General features: G+C 34.0%; 3 protein-coding genes across 5 annotated transcripts; all 3 read right to left on the reverse strand.

The window, feature by feature from the left end:
• Positions 1-700: 700 nt before the first annotated feature.
• LOC133675252 (hypersensitive-induced response protein 4) lies at positions 701-3,465 on the reverse strand. The gene is made up of 5 exons (XM_062096575.1): positions 3,158-3,465; positions 2,360-2,480; positions 2,141-2,232; positions 1,815-1,911; positions 701-1,255 (listed from the first exon to the last, which is right to left on the reverse strand). Exons 1-5 carry the CDS (start codon positions 3,350-3,352, stop codon positions 885-887), a joined length of 876 nt encoding a protein of 291 aa, XP_061952559.1. The 5' UTR covers positions 3,353-3,465; the 3' UTR covers positions 701-884.
• A 1,956-nt stretch (positions 3,466-5,421) lies between these two features.
• Positions 5,422-11,504, reverse strand: LOC133676326 (uncharacterized). Of its 3 annotated transcripts, none has more exons than XM_062097989.1 (9): positions 11,119-11,504; positions 8,910-10,039; positions 8,217-8,432; positions 7,769-8,135; positions 7,585-7,688; positions 7,264-7,517; positions 7,129-7,178; positions 6,047-6,102; positions 5,422-5,626 (listed from the first exon to the last, which is right to left on the reverse strand). In XM_062097989.1, exons 1-9 carry the CDS (start codon positions 11,414-11,416, stop codon positions 5,567-5,569), a joined length of 2,535 nt encoding a protein of 844 aa, XP_061953973.1. In that variant the 5' UTR covers positions 11,417-11,504; the 3' UTR covers positions 5,422-5,566. The 3 variants fall into 3 exon arrangements, with proteins under 3 accessions (XP_061953973.1, XP_061953972.1, XP_061953974.1); XM_062097988.1 differs by having other exon boundaries at positions 11,110-11,504; XM_062097990.1 differs by lacking the exons at positions 5,422-5,626; positions 6,047-6,102 and adding an exon at positions 6,613-6,653 and having other exon boundaries at positions 11,110-11,504.
• A 7,636-nt stretch (positions 11,505-19,140) lies between these two features.
• Positions 19,141-21,936, reverse strand: LOC133675119 (uncharacterized). Its single transcript, XM_062096397.1, has one exon. It carries the CDS (start codon positions 21,597-21,599, stop codon positions 19,344-19,346), a length of 2,256 nt encoding a protein of 751 aa, XP_061952381.1. The 5' UTR covers positions 21,600-21,936; the 3' UTR covers positions 19,141-19,343.
• Between the last annotated feature and the right edge of the window lie 1,467 nt (positions 21,937-23,403).

Below are 23,403 nucleotides of genomic sequence, written 5' to 3' on the forward strand. Positions count from 1 at the left end.
AAATTAAATAAAAACAACAATTAAAAAAAACTCGAGTCAACTTGGTTAACCCATCAAACACATAAAACAGATCATAAAATTAAGATAACCGAACATAGAAGACCGCAACAATGTTATATATTATAAATTATATTTAGTTTTTATTAAAAAAACAAAACTATTGCCAGTGAGGTGGTGCTAAAGAATTTGTTCAATTTCTTTATGTGAATCTGAATAAATTATATTTAGTTCACAAACTTTTCGTATTTTATTTGTCAAATTTCATTGGTTGTGTTTATTATTGGAATGTGACGAATGGAGAGTGTGTTACAAATTAAAAGGGAAGTTGGAAACGATAGGTTATGAGTATAGATAGACTTTGATTAAGAGATAGGTATGTTTAGGAAAGTTTTACGATGCTCAAATTGTAATTACTAGACAAACTCTCTCTCTCTTGTTTTTTTATTCTCTTTCTATCCCTTTTTCTCTAGTTTTTCTCCCCTTTCTGTGTCTTTTTTTCATGTTCCTCTCTCCTTTTTGTGTTGCTGTAAATATCTAATAATTATTGCATGGGCGTCATTAGATTTCTTGTTTGTGAAGATAGTGACAGGACATGTTTTAGTTTGATAAACACGATGATGTTGAAGACAAGTGAAAAGTGTATATGGTGAAATAGAATGTCTGAAGCTTTTCTATACGCAAATTGTGATGGTAAAAAAGGTTTTCAAAGGATAGTTTTCTTTTCCAATAGCAAAAAGGGCAATTCGAGCATAAAAAACTCATAATACATTTCAATGACAAACTTAAAATATAGGATTTCATCCTATGTACATAAATCGTATTTTTTACCATGTTGCATTCATATTCAAAGAAAGTGTGCTTTGGAAGATGCCTGGTGAATGGGTTCACTGCTGATCAATTTGAGCACAGGATGCCTCCATCAACCCATTGCGAATCTGGTCGCCGATGTCTCTTACATGACCAGGGCCATGAGGGATGAAAACAGTGGTGTTCTTAGATGAGTTGCCGAGGTCTTTGATGGTGTCAAAGTACTGTGTGATCATGATGAGATCCATCACCTCCTTAGCTGATGTGCCTGTCACCTTGTGTGAGAACTCCAGTATGTTCTCTCTCAAACCATCGGTGATTGCCTGCCTCTGCCTGGCCACACCAACCCCACCAAGGTACTTGGCTTCAGCGTCAGCTTCTGCCCTTTTGACTTGGAGCACCTTTTCAGCTTCACCTTTGTATACACTAGCAAGCTGAAGTCGTTGAGCTGAGATACAGAATTGATATGCAAAAGTTATTTGCAAATGAAGTTGAGGATCACAATTAAATGCCATCAATAGCAAGCAAGCAACTGATCACTATATCAGATACATAGAACTGGAAGCTTGTCCAAAATCAAACATCAACAGATAATTTAGACTCTAAGGAAATTACCAAGAAAGAAAGTTTACAATTGTTGATGTTTAGTAAAACCATTACTTAGTATAATGACAAATTTCATGCATAGAGATAATGAGATCCCTAAAATGAAACAATAATCTGGATGCTGTTAGAAAGGTAGCAAGAATACACACAATCTAGTTAGGAAAAAAAAAACAATTCATAGTGAATAATGGTAGTGGAAAATTCAGTTAAAGTTGTCTATTACATCTTGCAAACTATCAGAGCTAAAACTAAAACTAAAACTAAAATTGAGTAGGCAACTTATTTTAGTTCCCATGTCCTTCCAGAAATCAGCAATGTCTTTCATATGATATCCAAAAAAATAAAACGAGAAGGTCTTTATGTAGTAAAACAAGTGAGGATGTGTAGAAGGTGATTAATACCTGCATTGATCTCGTTCATTGCCCTGCGTACAGTATCATCAGGTATAATGTCAACCATCAGAATGTGCTCTATGCAGTAGCCATAGGCTCCCATCACCTGATTCATTAAGTCGACATAAGATAAGAACAACAGCAGTGACATGACTTCGGCAATACTAAGAGAATTATTATCTAACATGCACAAAAAAAAAAGGAATCATATATCAAGAAGAGTGCATTTGAATAATCAAAAGATTGAATAATCAAAAGATTGAATAATCCAAAGAACCACTGCTACAAATTTATAAAACCATGGGACTCGACAAAAGAAGCAGGTATCCAATTACCTTCTCCAATTCCTCCAAGACAGCTACGGCAACCTCACCCTTCTGCTCGAAAAGCTCATCCAATGCCATTCTTGGAACAATAGCTCGAACCACTTAAGAAACATGAGATACATCACAATGAAACGAGGTGAAAACTCTCAAAACTCAAAAAAGGAAGAGTAATATAGACACATTATTGGATACTAAAAATCTATATCCCATGCTACAACTATGGATTACCATCAAATACATAAGCCTGAATCTGCTCCCTGGGATTTGCCAACTCATAGAATGCATCATCAGCATTTTCCTTGACTATTCGGTACTGAATCGAGCAAACCAATTGCACAAAGACATTATCCTGCATTGACATAAAACTATGTAAAGCCCTTAATTTTCTATAAGAGAGAAACAAAAATCTTAGCCCAAAACTAACCATTAGAGGTCAGCACAAAATCGACAACAGAAAATACAGTGCAAATTTTATTTCATCACCTAACAATCACATTCATGATAGAAACAGCACAAAACCCTGAAAACTCAATTTCTAATCTCTTTTACTTCTACTGGCTTTTCTCAACAACCAAACATGATCACAACAGAAACAGTGTCACATAATTAGCAATCTGATCACATTAAACATATCGGAGAACCGATCAGAGCCATTATAAACAAGGGATCAGGTACTTGAAGAGTTTCAAATCTTGAAAACCCGTTAACAAATACTAAATACTAAAGCCTTTAGAACCCCTAAACTCTCCATAAAACACAACAAAACACAAGACCCACATCCAGAAATCCAAGAAACACAAATCCAAACAAAACCCACAAATTCTACACTCCTTAATCACTAAAAAACCCAATAAACACTAAGCCCTAAAACCCCCAAAAATCCTACAGAAAACACAACAAAACACACAAACCACACCCAAAAATCCAAGAAACACAAAACATGACAGAACCCACAAACCTTACATTCCTTAATCACCACGAAACCAAACAAAATGAAACTTAATCGAGAATTAATGAGGAAAAAACCTTGGTTTTGGTTTCAATGCGGACATCAAGAGAGTGAATTCTGGTAGACAAAACACCGGCCAAACATTGACCAGCAAGGCAGTTAAAGAAGTGGAAACCTGGCGGAGCCAATCGCTCAAAACGACCCCACCTTTCAACAACACCAACGCTAGCTTGGTCTACGCATCCACATAAAAAACAGCATGTATTACCCATGATTTTGCTCCTCTTCGTATCTGATAGGAAAGATTAGAGAGAGAGAGAGAGAGAGAGAGAGAGAGAGAGATGAACGTGCGGGCTCTGTGTCATTAGGAAACGGTGGGATGCCTTGACTTTCTCTTTGGTTTCGGTGGATTTTTATTTTTTTATTTCTAATTATGATTATTTTATTTGCACTAATTATTTTTAGTTATTTTGAAGTTTAATTTATCTGAAAACTTAATAAAATGTTTTTATAATTAAGTGTGTTTATAATGCAATCAGAATTTAATCGGATAATATTAATATAATATTTAAATGATTGAATCTGAATAAAATAATAATAGGATTTATCAAATGCAAATTAAGAGTTTAAATTTTAAGATTATGAATTACCTAATTTGGGCGCAGATAATCATCCTAAAAGTTAAACCAACTAAAAAAAAATCTAAATTAATGGGTAAGAAAAAATCATTTAAATTTTAAGCATGTGAAGATTTAATTTTCTTGCTACTTAGTAATTACTAATTAGTCAATTCACTCTTTTATTAAATGGAATTTTGTAGGGTCTAACGCAAATGCTATGCATGACCTAGCATTCATGCCTTGGAATTTTTCTTTGTTAAGTTTTCAATAGAATATATTAAGTCATTGTTTATTTTTGTGTTTAAAAGTATTTTTAAAAATAATTAAATTTATTTTATTTTTTTAATTTCAAATTAATTTTTTTTTTGGTGGTTTTAGATTGATGTTAAAAATAATTTTAAAAAAATAAAAATATATATTATTTTAAAATATTTTAAAATAAAAAAATTTAAAAAAATAATTAACTGCACTTTAACGGACTCTGAAACATTAATGAGGATATATTTAGTAGTGTAGAGGATTCTAGATTACACCGTAACAAAAACATTATGTTTTATGTTTTTGCTGGTAAAACACGTGCAATGGCAGTATATTGCGTTATCAAACTAGCAGTAAATATTTTAGTTGAAGAGGAAAAAAATGATAAGTTACTTGCAAATTATGTTGGTCGACAAAAGTTACTGAGCTCTGCAAATTTCAGATCATCTTCCTCCTCTTGGTCTCGTGCCATTGTTTAGTTTAACCTATTCAGTGTAACCCTACGATTCCGAGTCAACAGAAAGTGTTAATTACGTGGTTGATGGTAAAAAATGTCAAGAGCTTCATGTAAATTCTTTGAATCTTAGTGTTAGTTTACCCTTTTACGTCGGAAAATCTTATAATACTCTAAGCATTGTATCATGCAATCTCCTAGACTTGCTTTGTTGAAGCTTTTACTTGGTGACAATGCCCCGGCAAACTTTGAAGGGCTAGCTGCTTATTTGGTTCAGAGTGGCACATGTTGCAGAGAAGGAAGAAGACTGCTAGATTGCTTGTTTAGGAGCACTGAGGATGTTACTATGCTACACAGGGAAAGCTTATTGAGTCGGCAATTCTGCTAATGGTGGATCGACAGAAGGTCGTCTTCATCCCTCTTTCAAAAAGTGTACCCATCCTTCTTCCAAAGACGGCCGACTGTTCTATTTTTTCAACGAAGTCATTCGTGTTGAGATCAGATAATTTTCAGAAGCTAAAAGATGAAACTTCATTCTTATTACTAGTCCCACCAGCGAGAGGCTTACTCTAATGCCTCTCACGCCAACGTCTTCTTGACCAGATGAAAGGAATGGAGAGCACACCTGTGTGACCAACCAATGTCCCACCAACTGAACCTCCATGATCCCAACCTCATTCAGAAAGGTCAAACAATGAAAACCCCAGAAATCAAAATCAAGTTCTCCTCTTTTTGAGTTTTCTCATACAGAACAAACTTCCACTCAATAAAGATGGATATCCCAGCACACCTGTGGAGCAATGTGTTCTCTTTGGTTGCGGTTGCTTTTTCAAGTGTTTTTTATTCAGAAATATATCAATTTTTTTAAAAAATTATTTTTGATATCAGCACATTAAAATAATCTAAAAACACAAAAAAAAATTAATTTGAAGTAAAGAAAAAAATAAAAAAAATTTCAATTTTTTTCCAAAACGTTTTTGAAACGCAAAAACAAACAGAGAAGTGTGGCTTTTGAATGTGAAACGTACAGTGATTTATTTACTCTAAAAAAATCTATATGTGAGAACAGGAGTCGATAAATAAGTTGATTTTCATGGGAGTTACCTAGAAGAGCCATATTGTTTCAGGCTCTATCTATCAAATATTCAATAGTACTATTGATGAGGCAGGTATGTTCCACTGGTGTGACGATACCTACTAACACCAGCAACACCCTGCATGCAACAAAGATACTAGGTATTAACTTTTAGAAGCCGAAGACCATGCATGAGTACGCATGCATATGTATCAAAAGACATGCATTCACGGGCAATGCCCCGAACAACCATTCAAAGAGAGTTGGATTCAATAAAAACTATAATATCTTCCAACTCCAGAGTCACAACTTTATACAACCATTGTCAAATCAAAGATAAGCTAACTGGGAAAAGAGTTTTGAAACCACTCCCGAGTTATCACATCATGAAAACACACTTCTTTGGGAAAATTTAGCTCAGCAATTTCTTTTTTAAAAAAAAATCCTACGGAATGCAGAATTTGTGGCCATAGTTGATAAAACAGATAATGTGCGCTAATTTGTATAAAAAACAGCCAAAGTTGGTGGATGGAGATGTTACTTGGGCAAGAAAGGATACCTGATATACAGCGATGCTTGTGTAATATTGAGCATAGGAAGACGGAACTCCTGATTCTGCAATAAGAACAAAACTATCATATCATTATATGGAGAACGGTAGGGTAAATTCATCCTAGGGAGACCCTAATATGAGACCATTAAAAGTAAATAAAGTTCAGCTAGCCTAAAAGAGATCTATCAAGAGATATCAGAAATTTAGAACCACTAAGGGGAATCTAGAATAGTATCCATGAGGGTAATATGGTAAAACACTAAACTATGTATTGAGACTAGATGGCAATATTCCAGATACAGAAAAACAGTTACTCATATTTGATTTGTAAGATTACACATGCAAAACACTACACTGCCTCTATAAGCAAATAGTGTGGGTGCATGCTTGGGGAATAGGGAAAATGGGTGAAAGAGCATGTAGACAAAATTGCACCTGAAGTTCCACACTTCAGAAGTGATATTTGTGTTATTGTTGTGCAGTCAAGTACAACAATAACGTGAGAGAATCCAAGCAATTAAGTAAACAATTAGAACCTCTACTCACAGCAATAACGCTACTCACATTCAATTGGACAAATTACAGATTCAAAACATCAGAGGTAATAATACTTCTGCAAGAGCAAATAGCGGATGTGAGCCTTGAGGAGAGAGGGGCAGGGGCTGAATTCTGGAAAATGAGAGGTGCACCAGAAGTTGTACAACTTCAGAGGTGAATATGTTGAACATGCACTCATCCATCTAGCCAAACCATGAAATTTAGTAGCAATATGCGAACTCTTACATAATCAGCCAAGAATTGCAATGGCTGGTTACATACATTACAATGATGCATTTATATTACATATAGAAGAATCTCGGTTCATAGAATTCCTACTTTCTTGGTCTTTTAGAAATGATATGAAGACTAATCCAAGCTCAACACCACTCCCAAGAAATAAATGTATAAACAAAAGTCCAAATGAATATTCAAACACAAAATCATATTCTCCCATTGGACTGACAAAACTTCAGCAATTAAATTTTATAAAGCAGGTTTGGGATGCACTAAAGATGCAAAAAGAAAATTCAGAGGACTTAAAAAGCTACCTCTCACATAAGCAGATCCCTGGTTGCCTTGACCACTGTACCCACCAGCTCTGCGGACAAATGACAACCTTATAAGCATTTGAATCAAAGTAGAAGCTCGAAACACAAGGAAAGACTATCAACATTAGAAAGAACCTTCTCAAACTATAATCATTAGCAACAAAGCCTTGCTTTTCTGCAGCAGGCTCAATATATCCTGCATGAGGTAAGGCTTGTCTTCCAAGGCCAGGTTCGATGTATCTAACAGAAGGTTGGCTTTGATTCTGAAAGCTGTGTTGAAGGTAACTTAAATGAGATTGCCTTTGATGCCAATGAGCAGCCTCAGCATACCCTGCATAATGTTGAGCTGGTTTCCTTGTAGTGGGTTCTATATATCCAGCATGGGGTTCCTGGAAGAATCATTTCATATGATCAAACCCACAGCCCTAGATCAATGGGCAGGAAAATATAAGTTACCATATCCAATCGGTGCCTCTTGGATCCAGAAATTGAGCTGCTCCCCTCCTCGCGGTGAGGTTTTCTCGCTGAATTTCTATTGATTTGCCTACCTTGAGCATTACCTGCAAAGTTTCGCCACATTAGACTGTCTCGCAATAACAGCTGCAAGAAAACACAAAGAAGTCAAACAGCAAAAAACTACCTCTAGATTTCTTTGATTGTCTACTATTAAGATCATGGTCAATCTTTCTCTTCCCATGATCATTCCTTTTTTGAGGCAAATTCTTTATGTTACGAGCTGTTTTTACTGAGTTGGCATCCTGACCTTCACTGAAACTGGTTCGATGGTTGTTTGGTTTACCTTCCTTAGTACTATTCAACAATGAAGGAGCTTGAATCTCTTCTTTAGCAATGCCCCTTCCTCTTTTTCTAGTTCCCCTGGACTTGTTACCATGAGCTTGTGCTTTTATTTCAGTCTCAACCTCTTCGTACTTTGCATGATGTTTACCCCATCTCCCTTTCTTCTGCGCTGCACCTCTAAATCTTGTCTTGGCAAGGTCAGCTTTAACCTGAGACATAAAGTGATATAAAAGATGTTGCTTTAAGGGATCCACACGCACATACACATGTTACGGCATCCAGGTAATCACCTTAGTTTCTCCTCCAAACTGGGTCTTATTGATCCCTTCCACACAAGCAAGTGCACTTTTATGAGAACTAAAAGCAATAAATCCAAAATCCTTGTGTTTAGCACCAAAATTTCGAGGTAACCAAACATTTATGATCTCTCCATACTGTTTGCAGAGCTCTTTCAGCTTCTTTACATTCCAGGATTTCATTAGCCCTTTAACATGAACAGTTGTCACCTACAAGGAGAAAAGCCACAGTCTGTCATTTACAGGACCAACACCAGTAAAATGGAAAAGTGATTTAACAGTGATCTGAAAGCATCCACCAAAGCCTACGTATTTCCTGCTGTATAGTAGATTTCTGTTAACTCTGTAAAAAACTGACGAACATATTCGCAACTTCAGAAGCCAATTAAGTCAATGGACTAACAATTATTTAGGCATAATCTAATCAAATGCCTGATGACACAATTTTTCATTTTCAACAACTAATTCACCAATTACCTAACTGGGATAGCTTCATTTACCAATAGGACAAGGTTCACTCTATTAGTCACGTCTCCATGAATGCAAACTATACGGGCATGTTTGTGTTTATTACCAATCTTTTCCCTACAGATTCATCTGTGTTTTAACTCAAAGAAAAAAAAGGAAAAATGAAAAGAAAACAAGGGATAGGGAGAAAGCGAAAGAGGGACAGCAAGGGTGACCAACATGGATTTCTAGTTGCCTTTGTTTCCCTGAGTTGGTTAGAGAAGGATCTTCAACCTCTTCGGTATCATCACTGTCCTCATTGTCTTCCACATCATCTGCAATGTCCCCTTCTTCATCACAACCTTCTTGGACATCAGTACAGTCATCCAAATGTCCAAGTGATTCCATGAGTTTGTTGTCTTCACCATCTCCATCATCTTCCATATCATCTGCACTCCTCAGTTCTTCATCGCCATCATCTTGGTCTCCAATAGATTCACCCGCAGGCCCCGGTGATTTCATGCCATTGTTAACTTCATTATCTTTTGCACAAGCTATGCTCTCCCTTTCGCATGCGCTCTTTCCATCCTCATTATTTCCTTCTTGAACTCTAGAAAAGTCATCCAAATACCCAAGTGATTCCATGACTTTGTTATCTTCACCATCTCCATTATCTTCCATATCATCTGCACTCTTCATTTCCTCATCACCATCATCTTGGACTCCAATAAATTCATCTGCATGACCTGGTGATTTCATGAAATTGTTAACTTTGTAGCCTTCGTTATCTTTAACACCATCTATGCTCTCCCCTTCACACGCGGTCTTTCCTTCCTCAGCACCGCCTTCTTGAACTCCAGAAATGTCATCCATATGTGCAGGTGATTTAATGACATTGTTATCTTCATCATCTTCCACATCATCCACTCTTTTCCCTTCCTCATCACCACCCTCTCGGACTCTAAGAAAGTCATTCAGATTCCCTGGTGATTTCATAACATTCTTACCTTTGCTATGTTCTGCATTTTTTACATTATCTTTTCCCTCCCTTTCATCTGCACTCTTTCCTTCCCCATCACCACCTTCTTGGACTCTGTAAAAGTCATTCATGTGTCCAGGTGATTGGATGGCATTGTTATCTTCATTGTAGTCGTCATTTTTCACACCATTTGCTCCCTTCCCTTCCTTATCACCACTTTCCTGAACTCTAGAACAATTATCCATGTGCACAGGTAATTTCAAGACATTGTCACTGTTTTCCTCATTGTCACCACCTTCTTGCACTCTTGAAATGTCATCCATATGCTCGAGTGATTTTACAACTTCATCAGAAGCAGGAGTCTCTTTTTCAACAGAATTCTGGTTTGCACCTACAACAAGTATTTAGTTAGAATCGGTAACTCCTCCATCGCCAATCAGCAGGGGCCAATTAGTTGAATTTGGTTTTAAAAAATGAAAAAAAGCATAATCACCATCAGATAAAAACAAGAAACAAGGAGAATGGCACGCAGAAAACTTAAGCACAAGCAGTTACATGCATAGGTTTAGCAGAGCATTACCAGGTGAAAGTCCAATTTCCAAATTTGAGTTTGTGCATTATGCAAATATAGCAAGATAAGAACACTAGTAACTGGAACAGCCATTATATATGGACCACACTATTAATATGTCTCTACATCAGAAAATATCAACAGAAGCTTCCACATTCACTTAGCATGGTTTCTACATTCCGTAAGATGCTACAAGCAATAGCTCTCGCTTTAGTTTTGGGTTGTGATTTGTTCGAAAATAAGCATGTCATCCACCAACACCACTCTTTCTGATAGATGAAAAGAAAAGGCTAATATTAAAAGAATAACCTTCAAAAGCATTCAGTCCCAAGCTTCAATATAATAGGAAATGCAAACATGAAACCCAAATAATCACTTCATGCAACAAACTATCAGCAATCAAACTAAGATATACAGTTATTTCCAAACTGCCCTTCATCTGGGCATCAAAAAGTTTGCATTTTTATCACTTTCTAACTTCCATAAAACACGCAGCTACACGACTTTCCCCTAATCCCATCACATTAAATTTTCAATTTCCACAATGCCCTTCATCTCGGCAGCACAAGGTATCCATTTGAATTTATTTTTTCACTCTCTAACTTGCAAAAAACCACACAACCACACAGCTTTCCCCTAGTCCTCCCACATAAAATTTCTGACTCCCGCAATTCCCTCGTCTGGGCACTAAAAGCTTCGCATCTTTATCAAACTTTTCTATCTCTTACTTGCACAAAACCAAAACTAGACTAAAAACCTCAAATTTTATACAAAAACATAATACATTAATCAAACATCAAGAGATAACATACAATCAATTATATAATTCTCCAAAACCAAACCAAAAACACTAACACAACAAAATAATACAAACATAATAGCATCATTACCTTCATTACCATTGAAGTTCAAATTCTCTTCTAAAACACCATCCATTTCCCGCTTCATAAACGCAACAACACATGATTTGTCGTCCAAAGTATCATCGTTAACTTCTTTCAATTGCTCTGGGCTCCGCCCCAAATCATCAACAACATTGTCATTTTCATTTATCTCTTCTTGTCTAATCTTCACTTCTTCCACATCAATTTCTTCATTTATTTCTTCCTCTGTCGATTGAACTGCTTGCCGTTTTGAGATTCGAGTGGATTTCTTGCTTGTCGCTTTGGCTCTCCTTGTTGATCGACGAGGAGGCATTCCCAAAGAGTGAATTCTCCCCTTGTCAGAGAGGATTATTGACAGAGTGATGAAAACAAGGCATGTCAAGTAAATGGGCTTACGCCACGTGTCATTTTTTCCATTAATTATTTTATAGTTCTTTACTAGTTTTGAACGTTTTCAAATTAGTAGTTTTTCGCTCTTAAATCACTCTTTTTTAATTAAAATTTCTCATCCTACTTGTTTCTCTTTTGTTTCTTTCATTTTGCAAAAAAATAAAAAAAAAATTACTTGAAAAGTAACAAGGAATTAATGAAATGACTAAGTTGTAAGAAAACTTTAAAACGTAAAGATTATATTATAGTTTTTGGAACCACAATGGCTAATTAATTAATTTCATTAAACATTCCTAAGAAAATATTTTCATTGAATTAAAAGACTAAGCTATAATTATATCAATCTTTTCTTCTAGTAGAATTAATTGTTTTTTTAAATTGAACTATTAATGTTAATATGAGAACTTGCTACTTCGTCCATATGAAATTGAACGTAAATTAATTCTATATTAGAAATGGTTGTAACTGATTGGATTAATTTGATTTTTGGGGTGATTATTTTCGGTTTAGTTCGGTTTTTATAAAAAAAATAATCAAATTAAATTTTTTTAAAAAAAATGGAACCGGTTCAAATCGACCGGTTTTTGTTCAGTTCGGTTTTTTAGGATAAAAACCGGTTCAAACTGGTATAGCTTGATTTTTTCGGTTTGGCTCGGTTTTTTTCAGTTTTGGCTCTGTTTTTTCCAGTTTGGCTAGGTTTTTTTGTTTTGGCTCTGTTTTTCCCGGTTTAGCTTGATTTTTTCTGGGTTTTTTTCGTTTGAGCTCGGTTTGGTTCTGTTTTTCGGTTTTTTGCTTATAAAACCGAAACCAAACCAAACCGACCGATTTTTTAAAATTGTAATCGGTTTTTTTTACAGTTTAGTTTTATCAGTTTTTTTTTTTTTTGATTTTCTCAGTTTAATTGGTTTTTCAGTTTTTTTGCTCATTCTTATTTGATTTAATAATATTTTTTTATTAAAACGTAAATTATTGAAAATATAAAATCTACACAACCAATTCTCGTCAATAAAAAAACTATTCCAAGTAGATGTGTGAGAGAGTAAAAGAAAAAAGGGTTGAATTTCTATAAAAGTATTATAAAATTGTTTAATATTTTTAAGATATTAAAAATGGATAAATAGTATTGAAATGATTTCGTTTTCACAATTTTGTTGGGTTAAAGCTTATTGATGGGCTACGTTTGGGCCTTGGTTCTGTCAAGTTTTCGAATGGACCCAGCTTGAATCTTGAGAATTTATTCGTGGGCCGTCTCCATCTCCATTGGATCCCCTTCGTTGATCGAGGAAACATGACCCAAAAACTCTCGACGGGCAATCCAAAGATCTTCCCTTTTTATTATTTCTTTTTATTCAAACTTTAGAATAGCTGGGAGAATTTAACCTTTTAAATTCTTCTGGCGATCTTCACCATGAACAAAATAGTGGCTGAAAATGTAGGGATGATATTTAGACCACTGATGTTTATTTAATTTCATGGATATAGACCTGATCTGATTTAAATAAACAAGTATATTTTAAATTAGATAAATAATGAGGAGGGTATAAATATTGTCAAACTCACCCAAAGTTAACCTGAAACATATATTTATATAATATAAATATATTTGTTGAGTGTTTAGATTTTTTAATGCAATATAATATATTCATATCTTAATATATACATAATATATATATATATACACACACCCACTACAAATATATATATATATATATATATATATATATATATATATATATTAATTTTTTTATTTTTTTATTGATTAATAAATAATAAATACCAATTAGATATTCGAAACTTAATTAATAGTTTATGAATATTTAAATTTTTTATCCGATAAATAATGAATAGAATATAAACTTTACTAAATAACATTTGATTTTATTTTAGGTGGCATGCAAAGTTATATTCTCTAACCAAACAAGAACATTTTATGGTCGTTTTTTATCGAAATAAAAAAATAATAATTTCGGTTAGTAATTTCACCAACCTTCTTTCGATTTCTTTTATCCTAAGGCAAAAGGAATAATAAATTGCAAGGGTGACTTTAGTCTAGCATTTTATCCATTTTCTGCCTTAGATTTGGAAAACAGTTTTCTGACTGATAATACTATATCTTGTAGCATAGGCAAGCAGCAAAATTCGAAAGCTAGAAGGGCCATGCCAAGAGTATTAAAATTTATCTGTTAGAACTTGGAATTCTCATTGCAAAATCTTGGATTTAAATTCTAAAAAAGTTGGAGTGAAATTCAGGGTGTTGGATTTTCAAATATCATATATGCAGAGAAAATTATAAAACAAAATTATTTAAAAATTTCTAGAATCCTATATGAATGTTAAAGATACATTAAATATTTATTAATAATAAACATGTATTTACATGAATATAATAATATCATGTATAATTAATTAATTGGCTAAAAAATATATTAAACTAACATAAAAGATAAGGGAAGACACCTCATCATGCACTTCAAAACTTTTTTTTCTTTTTATTAATTTTTGTATCATTGGCAGATTATAAATGACAAAAAAATTCATGTTTAGAAATCCCTAATGGCCCTTCCACGTAGAAATAGTATTAAGGGAATTTGAAGTACTAACGATTGCTTATTCTTCTTCTTCTTCTTTTTTTTTTTATATAAAACTAGATTGCATTCACACTCTTTGATATATCAAGAATTCTTTTATCATGAATTTTATATTTGTATGTGTTTGGTAATGTGATTCACAAATCTTTTTAAAAGCATCATTTTCAATTAAAAATACATTAAATGATATTTTAAAAATTTATGTTTTAATTTTTATATTAATATGATTTTTCAAATGAAAAGCAGAAGTCACTATAATTTCAAATCACATCAAAAACATGTTTAGTTTTGCTTTTCAAAAGTATTTTTAAAAAGTTTTAGTTTTTTTTAAAATTAATTTTTTTTTATATTTTCAGATTATTTTGAGGTGTTGATATTAAAAATAAATTTTAAAAAATTATAAAAAATATCATTTTAATAATTTTTAAACGAAAAACACTTTAAAATGCGATTAAGGGCTACTAAAAAAATTAATGATTAAAAAATAAAGAAAATAATCATTACCACTCCTTACTAAGTGAAAATAATCTCCACTAATTCACCAAAAGTGATTCTAAAGATTCCAATTAACCATGAAACAACAATAAGTCGAGATGTTAAATAAATAATTTTATTTGGACAGGTTTTCGTGGACCAATGAGAAAAACCTTCTGCTTTGATGTTCAATGGCATTATAAATTTAGGTGGCCTTCTTTTGAGCCAATATGAAAGGTAATGATGGATTTAGAAGATTGATGGGAGATTATAATTAGTTTTTTTTTGTAATGAGTATAAATCATGATAATTTAGGATTTGATGCACCTTTTTTTTTTTTTAATGATTAGAGGTGTGTTTTAACTTTCCTTTCATATTTTTTTTTATTTTTTTAGATTAATAGTGAATTAACAAGATAAAAACAAAACTCAGAATCAAAACTAATCTTTATAATATGTTTTTTAAAAATACTTTTTAATTAAAAGTATATTAAAATAATATTTTTCTACATGTTATTTTATTTTTTAACATAAATATATCTAAATTATTTAAAAATATTTTAAAAAACATCAATTTAATATTTTTAAAAGAAAAAATCATTTTAAAAAACAGATTGAAACACAAATTCAAACACTCCAATCTCCTTCCTTAGCAGTTTTAGAACACGTCTTTATTTCTCATCAGACGAATGTCTTCAAATGATAAAATTCCAATGAACGCTAATCTCAAGATTTGAACTCAAAAAAAAAGAAGGAAAAAAGAGATGAAAGCAAGCTCCCAAGCGAAGCCTCAAACATCGTGGTCAAGTCTCTGAACCGATTCATGCTCCCTCTACCATTAATCCAGTTATAATACCAGGGCAAGTCTCTTAAATGGTGGCAGGCACATGTCTAAAGAAAATCACACCTCAAAGAAACAATAAAGTATCATCATTCATAGCCAGACTTGAGCAGAATCATCATTGTTATACCAAATACTGATCAAAAGCAAGAATAAAGTTAAAATTCAAAGCCATAGCCAGTGGCCACAGGATGCAGACAAGGGCATAACGCACCATATGAAGCAACTGAATGCCAGACAGCAAAAAAGACACCACCCTTGAGGCCTTCACAGTGAATTGATAAATCTTACACCAATAAGAGTTAACCAGACCAGAGATAGTTACAGTTGTGATTGTTTATGGTAGCGACTTTATGTTATTTCTCATTTTTGTTGGTATTGATATTAGATACTGTAATCTCATTGTAGATTATGCTAGAATGTGACATATCATAAAGGAAAAGATTCTTTTGCCTAATTATAGCGAAGCTACTGAAAAATACTATAAAGAATGAACAGTGAAGAAGGGCCACAGGTAATGAATTAAACCAATCTATTTCAACATCATCTCACATATCTTAGATGGGATTCCAATTCAAAACAATCAAGACTTGTATAAGTGGGAAGAAAAAGATGTATGACAAAAGAAAGTTAATCATGGAGGAGCATTGGAGAGTGAAGATTCTTGTAGAAAGAAAGTCCTGTCCTATACCACTCATTATACCTCCTTTCCTTTAGCAAGAAAATGGATGGAATGAAAAATAAATCCATACCTTAAGAGTGAAAAATGCTCTCCTTCCTAGTTGTTGAGCAGTCAGGCTTACCGACAGGACACTGTGTCTCCACCAAATTGACTAGCAATGACAAAACCGGAGGTTAAATTAGAAAATCATAGGTATTTCCCACTTTTCAATGGAGGATAAATCTAAGTCTATGCATATGACAGAGAGGGGGTCCAAAGTTAAAACTACTTTATGGCATTGCAGATGATAAAAGAAAATGATGGAATAATTTGAAGTCTATTGTAATCTCTAGGTGTAACAGAACAGCTACCCAGCTACTAAAATGGAGCACTTCTTTACCCTACAAGATAATTTGTATTTTCATCTCTCAGTTTTATTTTCCTGTGTACTGTTTCCAGATTAATTTCTCATGGATTTAATCATTCCATTTTCAGGAATTTCAACTAAAACCACAAGCAAAGGTTGAACCTGCCATTGTGTATAGGATATATAGTCTTCTGCATGTCATGTTATAAGTGAGATCAAATGCCAAAGTAAATCACTTCGGCAACATGAATATAGATTCCTAATAATTGGATCTTAAGGCAGAACATGGGACCTAGATGGAGCAGGCCAGAGAGGGTTCATGTGTGCGCATGTCTAGTGCTGCATGGATGAGAGCTAAAATTTAGTTTCAACGAGCTGACATTTTTTAAGCAAAAAACAGAAGAATTCGATTCTACAGATGCCACCTACTTGCTACGTTGTAGTCACCAATAATCACCGAAATGTATTGCCTATAAGATCGGGTCATGTTCATTGCAACATCCCTTTCAACCATTCTATGTGCCTCTCCATGCCGACAGCCCTCCTTGCTTCAGCTTTCCTCGAGGCTTTTTAGCAGTCATACCAAAGCCTAGGTCTGCAAGGCTTCGAATATCAATTGGGACATCAAAAGTTTCATAAAAGGACCCAGCTGAAGAGTAAGAGCATCGCAAAATTGGAATGTTTAAAATACAGGTTACCAAACACGTATAAACTTGGCAAAAATGATAAACAAATAAATAAAACTGGAGAGAGAGATAGGTGATGGGAAAGAAGACCCCTTAGTCCTTACTTTTCCTCGACCATGACAACCCAAGCATTGAGATGGACATCCACTCTTCATGGTGGGCTCTGCATTTTCATAAACAGACAACACAGGTGATACGGACAAGTTATATCAGAGAGGAGAGCTTCTTTGAAAACAAAGATTTACTCTCGAATTCTTACAAGGTTGACTCATGTGATCACCGAGCAGGTTCACACTCCCATCAGCTCAAGCCAAGCCTACCCTGCAGTAAAAAAAAAAAAAAATACTTTCCAAACTTTTAACCATTGTCTTTTTTTTTTTTAACTTTTGCAACTTTGCTTTTTTAAAGTAACTGAGAAATTTTACATTCCACCGAGTATATTATCTCTCTAGTCCATATATACATTTTTCACTTGTTTCTGTCATGGAACATGCAATGTGCAAATCGCAGTGAGATATTTCACTACATTCCAAATCGAGATATTCAAAAATCCTGCCTCAATTCAGTCAACGTTAACCAAACAAAAAAATGCTCCGGAATTATGATTATGGCATAGTTTGGGAGGACTTATCCTTCTATGGAAACAAGAAAAATATTTGAAGTGTTAATAATACAGCACATTAAACTCAAACTTTTCAGCAGCAAAGCCTTCATAGGGAACTGAATGGATAATGCGGAGATGGCAATGCCACACACGTACTCATTATCTTCAGCAGTGTCGCCTTCGTAATGGTTCCACACAAACAAAATGTCTGTATGCCCACCAATAAACCAGACTCAGGAGCCAAAAGGTCAAATCATCAGACATATACTACATAGCAACGTAAATTTGAACACTGGATATTAATCCATGGTTCTGGGAGGAGAATTGTTAAAAAATAGGCCCACAAATCGTAATTGGGGAAGTGTCAGCCTGGTTTTTGACAAATTCCTGAAGATCAATATTGCATTGAACTTCATGCATGGCTATCTGATGATGCATAAACCATATGGAGAAAGACAGGAAACAGCATTGGAAGAACTGCAGTTGGATTTTCTTTTTTCCCTTTTACAGGTAACAACATTTCAGAAGGCACCTTGATTTAAACGGTAGTTTTTAGTGGGCTCACATATTCTACATCATTGCTTTATATCATTACTTTCATCATTGTGTTTACACCTTTCCTTTTTAATTATTATTGTTCTGTAACAAAATTATTGTTTCTTATAAATTAACAGTTTGCCATTTTGGCCATTTAAGTAATCAATTCTTCACTACTTAAAATCACTGATGTAATAAATAAAGCTGGTTGTTACTGTATATGAATTCATTGCAAATGATTCATATAACATTGTCTAATGATGAATAAATCCAGTCGACCCCATTTTTGCAACATTTACTCGTCTATTGAGAAAAGCACTCCTGAGAAAGTATTTGTGCTAGTTCACCATATTGGACAAGAAAAACTTGTTTCAAAGTTACTTTGCCTGGACGACACCAGTACCAATGCCAACTTTCTTTAGTTGTTCTGGTAAAATGAAGAAGGTACTTGTTTAGTTCAAATTCTAAAACACCTACCCTAGGCCAAAAGGTTTTCATAAAGTCAACACCCACAAGCAGCATTTTTTCTGAGGAACTTATCCACTATTGTTTCTAAAAAAATTGCTTTCTCTTGTCTGGCGGGACACTTGAAACAAAATGAGGTAACATATTATGGAAGAGAATTGTTTTATATTTCAAGTCACCACAGCAAAGACAGATAATTCAAACGCGGAGAAAAGAACAAAAAAAAGCTAATAATTCGTGCAAGAGGCTCATAACAAACCAGTTATCAGTTTGTTCAGCTCAATTCTTAAAACTATTAGGATGTCTAACGAAGCTAAGTTCTGAAATTAGGGGCATTGCCTTCGAATTTAACACAAAACAAACAACATAATTAGTTTGTATTCCTGGGCCATTTTTATGTCTATAACCAAAAAGCCAAAATCATGTCCAGGGAAGATAAAGGATTCATTGAGATCATGCACCGAAACAATTTTAGTGATACATTGTTTTATCCTTCCCAATATATTCTACCCTAATCGTAGCACTCAAATCTTCAACTAGAAGTGACAATGAAAACAAATACAAGAGAAAAAGAATTCAATAAATCCTATACTTTCAGAAGTCTACAGGGGTAAAAAAAAGAAAAACATTACACTGATGGTGCCTCAACAAAGACTTCGTTGAGCATGTCATCTTCACATCCAGCCATGCGGAACAGCTCTCCATCCTTTTCTTCTTCATTTGAGAAATCACGTCTTTCAAGCTTTGCATGAGCTGCGATGAATATCATCTTCTGAGCCCTTTCAAGGCCCACCCTTGAGTTTCTATGGACACAAAACCATTTCATGCTAGACCAATTGCACTTAAACCCGGTTGAGGTCGCATGGAGGAAGATGAGCCTTACTGCGACCTTGCCTAATGTTTTATACTCACTCAGACAAGTTTCCCATACTAGTCTGCTGCCTTGAGGATTTGCAATTTTCATCTTTCCAGTCAAAGGGTCTCGCTGTTTAACCTGAACAGCCTGTGCATACAGCGGGTCTAACCCATCTGATCTCCATTTCATAAGCTCCATTAAGGCAACATGAGCTTCTTCCCTGGAAGCCAAACGGGTTATAAGCTTATCCACGTCCTTTTCCTGCTCAAGCGTCAAGCATTTGAAAGGTGGAAGGTATTTTCCACTTGTGTCCCGCATCAAATAACGAGGGTCGAGTATAAACGCAGCAGACCAAGCTGGGTGATAGTTCTTTCTGAATCTCTTTTCAACTATTTTCTCAACTTGGCCTTCAGCGATATTGAATCTAGCACACCATTCCTTCACTTTTGCTTTCAGTTCTTGCCAGAGAGGAAGGCAATGCCCTATCAATGGCCGCTCAGCCTCAATCTCTTGAGCCATCCCTCTGATGAGCTTCATTAGTGAATAAACAGCCTCCAACTCATTCCAAAAGCCCTCACTTTGAATCATCCCAGAGACCTCTCTAGCGACAGGATCCTCAACACTCATCAACTTATATGACTCATCTAAGATAACCATTTGGAGCACACGGGCACAGCTCAATATATCCTCCAACATTGCATAAACAGGTACAAAGTCCTTTGCACCATCACATTTGCACCAAGGAACTCGAAGCAACCCAGTGTAATCAAGCTCTTGCATCCTGTACTTCTGGAAGCTATTCCTAACTTGAGATGTATTATTTACAAAATTAGCAAGCTTCAAGCAATTCTCAGTAACAGTCTTGAAAAGTTGATGCTCCTTGCTAAAATCCTTGATCAAACTAGTAAACCCCTGAACCTGACAAGAGAGATTCACCATCCACTGATACTGGATCTCCAAGTTCCTCAATGCCTCAGCCTTGTACTCATCAGAAACTATCCCCACACATCTCTGCAAACCACTACCACATATCCCCGTCACTGCCTCCCACATAATCTCCTCTGCATACTTAGACGACACTGATCCTCCTCCAGTTAACACTGCCTTGTGATACAAAATAGTTCCATTTGGAAGATTTACACTGAACTTAACCAAATTATCTTCCCCACTACAGCAATTATTACTCTTCCATCCATTACACGCAACTTGAAAGAACATGGCATCTCTAATTCTAGCTTCCACCTCAGATTTTGCCTCGTGAAACCTATTGTCAAGTCTAGCACCAGACAAGCCTCTCCTTGACAAACAAGGCAAACCAACTTGATTAAGAAAAGCCCTAAACTTCGGATGCTCAAGGCTTGAATATGATACCGACCCGCAAACCTCATAAAACCAATCACTCAATAACTCAAGAGCAGAATCAACCTGTTCCTTGTTTAACAAAGGACCAGGTGAGGCTTTTGGACTTTTAAGCCTCTTTACACTATCTTCCAACATTGCTAATGCACCTAAATCCTCTTTTCCACCAGATAACACCAAATCGTGACCTTTTGGAGTAAACCCAGAATTAAAGTAACCAACTTGGTCGCAGTATTTATTTGACTCGACTAAAGCTAGAGACTTTAAAGCAGTACCCATTTGAGAGCTTCTCTTTCTATGATTATTTGAAGGTGGGGAAGGCAAAGAAGATATAGGCAATGGAGAAATTGCTGAATTGGGCCTTGAAACTGATACAAAATTAGAACAAGTTCCTTTTTTGAGATGTTCAGTGGCAGTTCTTGATGGGTTTGAAGCAGAAAAAACAGCTTCACATAAACAACACTTAAGTTTAACTGCTTTAGGGAGATTTGTATCAGGGTTTTTAATCAAAATTGGCTCTAAATGAGCCCAATACCATGCCCCTTTACCCTTTATTGCCTTTGTTTTAACAGTAATCAACCCTTCATATCTCTTGTTCACAGCTCTGATTGCTGTGTCTTCATGCAGAGAAATAGAAGGGTCACTTGGTGTTGAACTTGTTGAAGCCATTAGCTAAAACCGCTGTACCCTGCAGTTTACTTCACTTTGATGCTATGTGTGATCTTTCCATGATTCATGAGGTTAGCAAATGGTAAGGTTGGTGGTTGGAGGATGGTTTTAGTGTGAGTGGGAGGTGTTTGTGGAACTGTCTAGCTGAGGTTGAAGTTCGATGGAGGGATAGAATTCAAGAGAGGATAGAAATGGTGTTTGGTATAGTGCCCTGTGAAGGGACGGAGGGTAGAGAGGAAATGCAAGGTTTTGTAGAAAAAAATATTTTCTACATCAGACCTTTAGTGGTTTGTTTTGTGATTGTTTGCCGAGCGAGGAGGGAGGACTTTATCCTGAGACAAGCAAAAACAATAGCTTACCTCTGTAAATTGCAAGGGAATTAAAAGAATTTAGTTAGTTTTTATAATTTATTTAAAAAATCTAGATATAAAAAAATAACTTATAAAATTTACAATCTATAAAAAATAATAAAAATATTTTCAACTAAATTTTTTTATTCTAATTATTTTTTTAAAAGTAAATCATAAAAAATAACTTTAAATTACTCATAATCATATCCGTTATTGTTTTTAATTTATTTATTTATTAATAAAATAATTTAATCTTCATTAATTACAAAGCAAGTTTTATCAAACTCAATTCAGGTTTCATCTTAAATTTAACTCGATGTGAAACTTAGTTAATGAATTAATAATGTTAAATATAAGAAAAATTAATCTAGTGGTTTTTTAAACTTAAATCGCATTTTATATATATATATATATATATATATATATATATATATATATATATTAAAAAAAAAAACAGAATCTCTTTTTGATGGTGTCTTGGACAGTCATTCACATCCATAACATTAATTTCTTGCATCCCTTGCTTGGATAGAACAACTTGCCGTTCAACCCAAAATCCAAAAGTATGTTTCTACCTGAATTGAACTATAGGACGATGTGAAGTTTCTGACAAATTTAAATTCTATGATTGCACTGAGAAGTTTCTGAGAAATTTAAATTCTAGTGAGATGAAATCTCTGTAAGCATGATATCATATTTAAATTTTTTTATTTTTATATTTTAAAAATATTTTTTTAAAATTAATTTTTATCTTATTTTTTATTTTAAATTAATATTTTTTTAGTATTTTAAAATTATTTTAATGCGCTGTTATTAAAAATAATTTTTAAAAAATAAAAAATAAAAATATTTTAATATATTTTTAAATAAAAAATATTTTAAAAATAACTATAATCACACACTCAAATATATTTTTAAAAAATTTATAGAGTATTATGATGATAATATATAAATATAATACCAAGTGAAATCACAGAAATTATAGGATAACCTTTTACTGGCTAGATTCCTTAGTTATATTATTTTATTGTATCCATGTTTAATCTTGGATTAATCAGAATTGAAAAACTGGTTTCACACTAGGGTTAATTTGTTTTATTGAAACAAATAAAATAATGATTTTGCTAGACTTATTTGACATGATTAGATTTTTAGTAATTCAATTAATCCAATTAAATTTATTCCAAGCCCAGCCATGTTAACACTAAAAATTTAAAACGATATTATTCTGATAAAAATTATTAATTCGATAACATCATTACTCAAGTTCTTTTCAGGTCAAAGACTCGGATCGATTTATTCAATTTTTTTTGTTTTAATTTAAATTATTAATTTAAATTGATTTAATAACCTAATAATTAAAAAAAAAGTGTTCGTATCTCAAAGCCTAGGAGCAGTAACTGGTAGGTTTTTTTTGTTCCTATCAAGAGGGAAAGAACAAGCAAAAGAGTTCA

This window comes from Populus nigra, chromosome 16 (assembly GCF_951802175.1).
Source record: "Populus nigra chromosome 16, ddPopNigr1.1, whole genome shotgun sequence".
In the NCBI taxonomy this organism is placed as follows: domain Eukaryota; kingdom Viridiplantae; phylum Streptophyta; class Magnoliopsida; order Malpighiales; family Salicaceae; genus Populus; species Populus nigra.